This window comes from Rosa chinensis, chromosome 6 (genome assembly GCF_002994745.2).
Source record: "Rosa chinensis cultivar Old Blush chromosome 6, RchiOBHm-V2, whole genome shotgun sequence".
Taxonomy (NCBI): Eukaryota; Viridiplantae; Streptophyta; class Magnoliopsida; order Rosales; family Rosaceae; genus Rosa; species Rosa chinensis.
Window position 1 is genome coordinate 1,760,173 of NC_037093.1, and position 9,722 is coordinate 1,769,894.

At 36.1% G+C, this 9,722-nt stretch overlaps 1 protein-coding gene across 1 annotated transcript; it reads right to left on the reverse strand.

Moving 5' to 3' along the window:
• Positions 1 to 1,333: 1,333 nt before the first annotated feature.
• On the reverse strand, positions 1,334 to 2,109 carry LOC112173644 (auxin-induced protein 15A). The gene has a single exon (XM_024311329.2). The coding sequence runs from the start codon at positions 1,842 to 1,844 to the stop codon at positions 1,536 to 1,538; it is 309 nt and encodes a 102-aa protein (XP_024167097.1). The 5' UTR covers positions 1,845 to 2,109; the 3' UTR covers positions 1,334 to 1,535.
• Positions 2,110 to 9,722: the final 7,613 nt, after the last annotated feature.

Below are 9,722 nucleotides of genomic sequence, written 5' to 3' on the forward strand. Positions count from 1 at the left end.
AAATCCGTGAAAATTTGTACTTATTTACAAAGATTTCATCCGTGTGAAAATGTCTGTTTTTCTAGTAGTGATGTTTTGCTAGTTTCCCTAGGAAAATTCTAGAGCAATATCTTATTGTACAAGAACAACTAGTTGGTGTAGTACACCCTCTTATTTGTTCCATCTTAGCTCTAGGGTCAGGCTCGTTCTAGCTTCTGTATGCTCCCCCTTATTCTTTTTTCTTTATTTTACTATACTAACCCTTGTAGATATTTTCATCTGAGTTAATTATTGTTTCACCATGGGTAATGTGGGGACTTCTAAAAATTGGTGAAGCCTTTGACACGAAAAGAGGGTCCTGGCTTTATAGTAGCAGAGATAAACTATAAAGTTGCTAAGCAATTACCGAACCTCGGCACATTTTGTTGTCATTTTGGGCCTCCAAATGAAGTGGGACAAATAATAATTTTTTTTTTCTTAAATATTTTTACTAGAGTCCTGATAAAAACAAAGTTATGGGCACGATCACGAAAGTAAGATAGCAAAGTCTGTTTAGAATTTGTTTTGTGGTGTGACAGTGGTGTTCTTGTGTGGTGTGATACTGTGATTGGTAGCCGATCGAGTTCCATATATTCTAAGAAACCTGATCATATTAGTTGCCCGTCAACCTACGTACCCCCAAATGCCACGGTTTCAACAAGTACCAACCCTAGCCTCTGTGGCTGCGTTGCTATTTCAATGTTGCCTGCCCAAGGGAAAATTTCCATATACTTACAAAGAAATCAAAATGGACACTACCAATCCTTCAATGGAGACCAACTTTGAAGAATTGCAGGACAACAATGGCAACCCTGGAATCAGCAGCCAGATAGTTCTCCAAGACATAGCAAAAGACTCGAACAGTGAAACAATATCAGACGAAAACAATAGGACACAGCAGAAAACAATAAGACCCTCCGTTGAATTTCATGAACTACTTTTGCATGATGGCCACTTTACATGTCTTGGATGTGATAGTGATGAGCTTAAAGATGCGGAGGAGGAAAAGGATGAAAGGGAGAGTTCCGCAAGTGATTCTGGTTTTGAAGATGATGATGATGAATACATCATTCTCTGATTCTGAAGCTAGCAATTTTCAATGGGATTTCAAAATGGTTATGTAAGAACTTTTCATGGTCTTTTTTCTCCCCCTAGTTGTAGTCAATATTTTGTCACAATTATCGGATCTAATTCTATTATTGTCCTTTAAATTTTCTTGATATCTATTTTATGGTTCTTAGATACATTGTTCTTTTGCCTGAGTTGTAGTAGACATTGAAGTTCAAAAGTAGACCATAAAGATGTAGATAGTGACGGTGAAAAATTTGACTACAAATTACAAAACGGTATTACTCAAGAACTAACAACTAAAACAAAACTTAAGAGACTCACACTTATTAGTCTCAAGTTCTGTTGCTTTTAATCGTAGGATGAAAGGAAAACAAATTAAAAGAAAAATGAATTGGTTAATTAATCGACCTGTTTCAGGTCATATACAGAACTATCATCAATAATGATTATGAGGAGTTTAGAGCCGAAGTTAGGGTAATGAAGTAGTCCTCACTGCATGGAATTGTAAGACCACCTGTAGGATGATCATATCCAAACTCTTCCTGAGCCTTGTTCAACAAGTCTAGAAACAAAGGATGGTTCAAATACGATATCGGAATCACAAACCTCTTCTTCTTGCCTTCTCCAACATAAACAGCAAAGTGGCCTTTCGGAACATCAATACCCGTAGTGTCTGTAACTGCTCCTAATCTCGCTGAAAGGGTTCGCTGTAGTTTCTGCTTGGCATGAGCTATACCCATCAATTTGATACCCATCTTCAGAATACAAAAATAAGGAAATGCACCTCAGAGGTTGGATACAGAAAAGTTGTAGTGATCTGTGAGAATTGCAGATTTGGTTTGATGAATTGGCATGTTTAGTACCCTAAATATATATAGTGGGAGAATTCAAAGTTGAAACCTTAAAGTGGATAAAATTGCAAGAGCCCTGTTAACAATGTTGAGAAACACATCAGGTGAAGGACTTGGTGAGGGTTCACATGGTAGTTGCCTTAGTTTTCCAAGACATGTTGTCCTACCAACTTTAGAAATTAATAAAGAGTGGCTCAACTTGAAAGTTATATCGACTCATCTGAGTAATGTTTCAACTAATAATTAACAAACCAGTAATGATCTTTTCTATGTTAGGCATGTTCTTGAAAGCAGTAGCACCAGGATCAACTAAAGAAGATACTCTGAGTCTCTGAAGCATTGTTGATACGTAGAACATCCACTGAACTTGGACTTTGCTATTCACTATTCAGTAGCTTTTTTAGTGACAACCAGCCAATAAGCCTTTGTTTGTGGTCAAGATCAGCCACCAGAAGTAATCCAATTCACGATTTCCACTTTCAGATTCTCTTTTAGGCTAGCTAAAATCCATTATTGGGTCCCCTCTTGACTCATTCACATGACTAGGGACAGATAGTAGACTGTAGAGTTGAACCAATCATCTCATTCTTTATGATTCAAGAAGCTTTTCGAATGCAGTCTATTACTCATTTTCTATTTGTTGTTCCTATCGCTTATCATGTTGATCTGTAAAGCATCTAAGCCAAACACCGTTAGTTTCTGTTGATTTTAATTAAAATGTACATTGAGTTGCTTTTTATGAGTCATACACATTGCTTTGACCAAATATAGGTCCATCCATCCATGATCTCAGTTTTCACAGTACCATAAGATTTCTATTAGTGAGTAAACAAATAATCGCATTAAAGTTGTAAGTCAAGCAGATTTGGGATCTAGTTAACACCCCAAATGTTTTCTGTGGCCGGTCCATTGGTTCTTTATAGATCCATTCATGCACCAAAGAAAAAATATATATCAAGTAATGGTTCAAGTACTTCTTTGAAAAGTCTATTGCTATTTTTTTTTTTGGCCAATAAACTATACATCAGTTTTCTTTTTGCTTGGTCAAGTATCCATTATTTGGGAACTGATTTTATCTTATGTCATATGGTGAAGTGGAAGAATCATAATTCTTCTGTTTCGTACTCTACTCTAGAATTAGAACCTTTTTCAGAAAACAATATGCTTTCCTGTGTTCTGCAATAGATATATCATATCTGGGTTTGCTTATGATGTATGGTGAGGGATTAGGATGTAGTCACTTCCAAATAGATCACTATTAACTTGATCACTATTAACTTTAAATATACTGTATTGATGATTTTCTTTTCTGTATTGTTCTATGGGCGATATAAGTTGCACAGATTACAGGCTTAGCAGTATGAAGGGTGATAAATGTAAAAAAATTAAACTAACTTAGACCTGGTGAAACAAAATTTGAAATGGGGTTCCAACTATATTCTCAGTATGAGGATACGGAAGATGAATTTTACAAGTGATGCCAACTCTTCACAGCACAAAATTGAAGAGCTTTGATCTACCTCTGTCAGATCAGATCATTAAAAGGAATGCAAACAAGAACTCAAACCAATGAAAGCCTTTTCACTGCATGGAATAGTGATGCCACCCATTGGATGAGTGAATCCAAACTTTTCTTCGGAGGAACTCAGCAAGTCTTTGAATTACCGTTGGTTCAAGTATGATATTGGTATTATGAATCTCTTTTTCTGTTCCTCTCCTACATAAATAGCAAAGTGGCCCTTTTGGACATTAGTAGTAGCCATACTCGATTGCTTAGCCATATGGAGAGATCTTCAGATGGTTGATAGCAATTTGATACCCATCGTTTGTGATATATATGAGATCGAAGAGCTCTTATGAATCTTGTGATTGAGGATGTGAGGACTTTGGGTGATGATTTCTTTAGGTGTCTTTCCCTATATATAAGGATCAACTATTTAAGAGCAAACTACACACACTTAAGTTCACATGCATCTGTCTCAACTCTCAAGTCTGATTTTCAAAGGTCATTGGTCAGTTTATCCTAATAAAGGTTGCAGCTTGCTTGATATCATTCCCTACCGCCACCTATTCAAATCCAATTCGAATGTCTACCAGCTTTTGATTGATAAGTTTCATCATATTCCATGTATGGGTCAAATAACTTGAAATATCAAAATTTACTGAATGGAGGGAAAAATAACGCATCTTTTCAAAACCATTCATCTGAGATCTTAGTTACAAGCCCAAGTTCTCATCATCAGACATGGTTTGTTCCACCTGTTTGTGTTTTCTGTGGGTTATGTGTTTAGTCAGAAAGTGATGATACATAGGAAATAGCTCTAATGGTAGGCCAGGATCTAACTGGGACACCTATGAAAATTGTCAATTTTTATTAGTTGGGAAGCAAACCATGTGATTCATCTTTCTTGTCCTAAACCGAACCCCAAATTACAAGTAGTTGTCTCTTCACGAAGAAGTGGCAAGTACCAAATAAAATGGCAAAATGTCTCTATACAAAACAACAAGAACAAGTATTTAGACTGCTTTGCGGTTGTTCAAGTTGGTGTATGCAATGAAGGAATGAGTAGTAGGGAAACTTCAAGAAGCTTGAACCCCAAGTTGTAATGCCATCATGTGCAGCCACAGCTAACAATTCTCACTATTCAATTGTATCCATATTTCAATGTTGAATTTTGTCATTTGGCATTTTCCTGCAGCCATCTCCCATTTAATGCTTTCCTTCTAAGTTTTCTTGTCAAATACTAAATGTCTCATGCATGTCTCTGATCTTGTGAGTTATGTTGAAGAGCTTTTATTAAATCTGAACTATTCATTTCTTGTGTGAAAAAGTTTCAGTTGGTCGGAGAAATTATGAAAAATGTTTCACCTTGAAAGGCATATGGAGTTATCTAACACATCCTGCCCTACTAGTAGCTTCAGGAACCAGTATATATTGAAGAGGGGTCCAAGTTGAAAGGTCTATAGAGTTTTCTCACTTTCTGAGTAATGTTCCAGCTAATAATTAGTAAATAATGCCGACTGTGGTGACCTTTGTGATGTTCTTAACATTAGAAGAATGAAGATCAATCAAAGAAGATACTCTGATACTCTGACTCATTGTGCATATTAAAACCACTGAACTTGGACTTCAGCTCTATTCAGTGTCTTCCTTAGTGTCAACTAGCTAAAAACCTTTGTTTGTGGTGATGAGTTAGACCCCAAAATTAATCGACATCATGATTTCTACTTTAACAGTACCTTTTATGCTATTGTAACCATTACAATTGGGTCCCCTCTTGACTCAATTCCCATGAACACTCCATGAGGCCAGAGTAGACTGTAGACTGTATATTCCTGGTTAAATGAGCTACATAAAAATAGATTCTGTATATGACCTAAATGTTGAGGACATTATGAGTGCTGATGCAGAGGCCTCATTGTCAGTTTCTCCAGGTAAGTTCTCGAATTAACACTAAATTTTTCTGTGGCTGGTCTGTGGTTTTATAGAAGTATATTATTGTAATAAAGAGTAGAATCATTCAAGAACTAAATTTAAGATACCTATTACTGATTTTACCTTATGTTTTATGGTAAAGTGGAAGAACCATAATTCATCTGTAACCATGATTCATACTCAACTTTCGAATCAGGAACTTTTTTAGAAACCAATGTCCACATCTATGTTCTGCACTAGATAAACTGGATATGTGTGTGTGTGTGTGTGTGTGTGTGTGTGTGTATCAAATCACCATATGGATGGTAGTCTCTTCCAATCAGAAAGTTCTTTAGTTATCTCTGAGCATGTCAAGATGAACCCTGAAGATCACTTGATATGTATGGTAGGTGATGATTTTCTTTTCTATTTTATTGGATGGGGAAGATAAGTAACACAACATTGCAGGATTTGCAGTATGTAGGAAGATAATTGTGAAGAAGCAAATAATTAAACTAACTCAATACTGGTGAAACAGAATTTGATTCCAATTTAATTCTCAGTACAACTACACGAAAGATGAAATTTAAAAAGTGATTACCAACTCTTCGTGGCGCTAAATTGAAGAGTTTTGATCAGCTAGCTATTTTGGTCAAATCAGCTCATTACAAGGACTGTAAACGAGAACTAAAACCAATGAAGGCCTCTTCAGTGCATGGAATGGTGATGCCACCCATCGGATGAGTAAATCCAAACTTTTCTTCAGAACGACTCAGCAAGTCTTTGAACCACTTCTGGTTCAAGTATGATACTGGTATTACAAATCTCTTTTTCTGTTCCTCTCCTACATAAACAGAAAAGTGGCCCTTTGGGACATTCGTAGTAGCCATACTTGATTGCTTAGCCATATGGAGAGATCGTCTAATGGCTGATAGCAATTTGATACCCATCGTTTTTGTGGATAATGGACTGATTTGAAAAAAGCTGTTATAATAGAGGAGACTTAGGATGATGACTTTTTTAGTTGTGTTTCTGTTTATATATATAGGATTAAATTTCTAAGACGATACTATACACACTTAAGTTCACATGCTTCTGTCTCGAGTCTGGTTTTCCCAAAAAGAAAAAGAAAAAGGGGTTACTAGTCAATTATCCAATGAAGGTTGCAACTTGCTTGACATCATTCCCTACCACTCACCTATGCAATTCCAATTCAAATGTCTACCTGGCTTAATAGATAAGTTTGATCTTATTCCTTGTATGGCCAATCAATTAGATATCAAAATTGACTAAATGGAGGGAAAAGTAATGTCCATTTCGAAACCTTTCATTTGAGATCTTAGTTACCACCAAGTTCCTATCATCACACATGGTTTTGTTCCATCTGTTAATTTTACTGGACTAGTCTCTAGTGACCGGTATGTATTTTCTGTGGATTTCTATGTTTTAGTCAGAAAGTGATGGTACAATGGAAATAGCATAAACTTCACAACCATAATCTGTTCTTTGATGGTATGCCAGGATATGAATGTGACAGGAGACAAGCAGTGTGATATGTGTCAAGTCTTCTTAGTTGGGAGACAAACCATTTGATTCATCAAGAATTTGTCCTAAACCAAACCCCAATTACAATTAGTTGTCTCTATACACTACAACCAGACAAGTGTTTACTGTTTTTTGGTTGTCAAGATGGTATATGCAGTGAAGGGATGAGTAGTAGGGAAACTTAAAGAAATTGAACCCCAAGTTGTAATGCCGTTACTATACAATGTACAGCCACTGCGAACAACTAGCATTTCTTGCTATTCGATTGTATCCATATTTCACTGTTGAATCTATCGTTTGGCATTTTCTTGCAGCAATATCATCTCCCATTTAGGAACTTTGTGTCTATTTGTGCTTTTATCTTGGAAAATTTTTAAGAATTCTGAATCTAATTAGTCATTTTTGTCTGAAAGAGTTTCAGTTGGTAGGAGAAATGTTTCTATGAGTGCTGTTTCACCTTGAAAGGTATATGGAGTTATCTAACATATTCTGTCCTGACATTAACACAAGGAACCAGTGTTAAAGTGGCTAAACCTGAGAGATATATAGAGTTTTTGACTAATGTTTCAGCTAATAATTAGTAAAGCAGTGCTGACTGTGGTGACCTTTGTGAAGCTCCTACCACTAGAAGTACCAGGACCAATTATTAAAGATGATACTCAGATTCTCTGACTCATTGTGCACATATAAAATCTCCGAACTTGGACTTGAGCTCTGTTCAGTATCTTCTTTAGTGACGAGTTCAGTGATCAAATAAGCCTATTTTTTGTGGTGATGAATTAGACCCCAGAATTCATCCATATGATCATTTCTACTTTAAGATTACCTTTTAGGCTAGCTAAACCTAATTGGGTCCCCTCTTGACTAATTCACATGGACAGTCTATCACTAGGAGTCGACTGTCATGATTAGACAGATTAGATAAACATTGCCAAAAAAAAGAAAGAACTACATAAACATGGACTCTGTCCTATTCAACGAAGATGTTATGAGTGCTGATCCAGAGGCCTGATTCATTGTTGGTTTGTCCAGCTAGTTTCATTAATCAACATGAAATTCTTCTGTGGTTGATCCATGGTTTTATAGAACTACTATTGGAAAAAAGTGAAGAACGACATCAAAAAAATCATTCAAGACCTTTGTTTAAGTTGTACAATATTCAGGAACTGGCTTTGACACAATGACACAATATACGTTTAGTGTATATGCTAAAATAGAAGAACCATAATTCATTCGCCAACAAAAAAGAGAAAAAACAAAGAACCATAATTCCTCTTTAACCATTAGGTAATTGTAATCTGTTCTTGCACATTGGTTTTTAGGTGTCTCTGCATAAGAAACCGGCCTAAGGAACACTAAGAACTTAAATTAGAAATTGAAATTGAAAATGATTGTGAAAAACCAAACAGTTCAACATCCAGGAAAAATAGTACTAGATCAGCTCTTGTGAAACAGATATAAGAAACGAGTTTGAATTAACTTCTCTGTATAACAATACAAAGATAACATTTACAAGTCATTCATTGTCAACCCTACATACTGCAAAATTGTTGAGTTTGATCAGCTATGTCTGTAAGACAAGATCCTTACGAGGAATGTAAACAAGAACGACTGAAACCAATGAAGGCCTCCTCAGTGCATGGGATAGTGATACCACCCATTGGATGAGTGAATCCAAATTTCTCTTCAGAAAAATTGAGCAACTCTTTGAACCACTGGTGGTTCAAGTATGATATTGGTATGATGAATCTCTTTTTCTGTTCTTCCCCTACATAAACAGCCAAGTGGCCCTTTGGGACATTCGTAGTAGCCACACTTGAAAGCTTAGACGTCAGTAGAGATCGCCGTATAGTTGATAGCAATTTGATACCCATAGTATGTGTGTAAAGAGGGTGTGAAGACTTGGGAAAGGACAATTTCTTTAGCTGTGTTTCTGTAAGTAGAAGAGGATGTGAAGACTTGGGATGATACTTTCTTTAGTTGTGCTTCTGTGTGTATATATATATAGGGAAGAAATGTTTAAGAGGATACTTCATACGTCTAAGGCCACATGCTTCTGTCTTTAGACTGAGTTTCAAAAGTTGATTGGTCTAAGACGGCAACTTTCAATACATCATGTCCTACCACTTATACGAGTCCCAACTCAAATGTCTGCCTAGAGTAAAGTAGTATGGTATCTGCTCTTTCATGGATGAAGTTTGATCCTCATCTTACATGTCTGGCCGATCAATTTTTATATTAAACATGATTAAATGGAGGGAAATAAGGACTCTATCACTCAAAACCATTCATCTGGTAGGCTCAAGTTCCTGTCTGAGTCAATTATAGTCTAATAGTCTGAGTTTTTCTGTGGGCTATATGTTTTATTCAGCAAGTGATGGTAGGCCATTATGTAATAGGGACAGAAGATCAGCAGGATGCAGTTGTTAGTTTTGAGACAAACCATGTGATCTTCAATGCATTTGTCCTAAGTTTTGGTACTTCAAGTTGGATTGATTTTCTCAGTGAAAAATTGGAATGGGTACGTAGTAGATAAAATTAAGAGAAGCTTGATTGGCCAATCTACCAATTTTTCCATATCAAGTTTCTTGGTAAGTTTCAGTTATTTGGTTCGATCCAATATTCATTTCAGATAAATCTTTTGTGTTCCTGCTTTTGCTTCCTAGATGCATTCATAACTGAAAAGCATCAAATGAGTCTATATAGAGACATTGCTTCTCCCATGCTTACCAGCTGTAAAAAGAAGTCATATCTATGAGTAATGACTGTAATGATGCAAGTTTCCTGTCAGGAAAAGCTCATAATAAATATTAATATTGTTT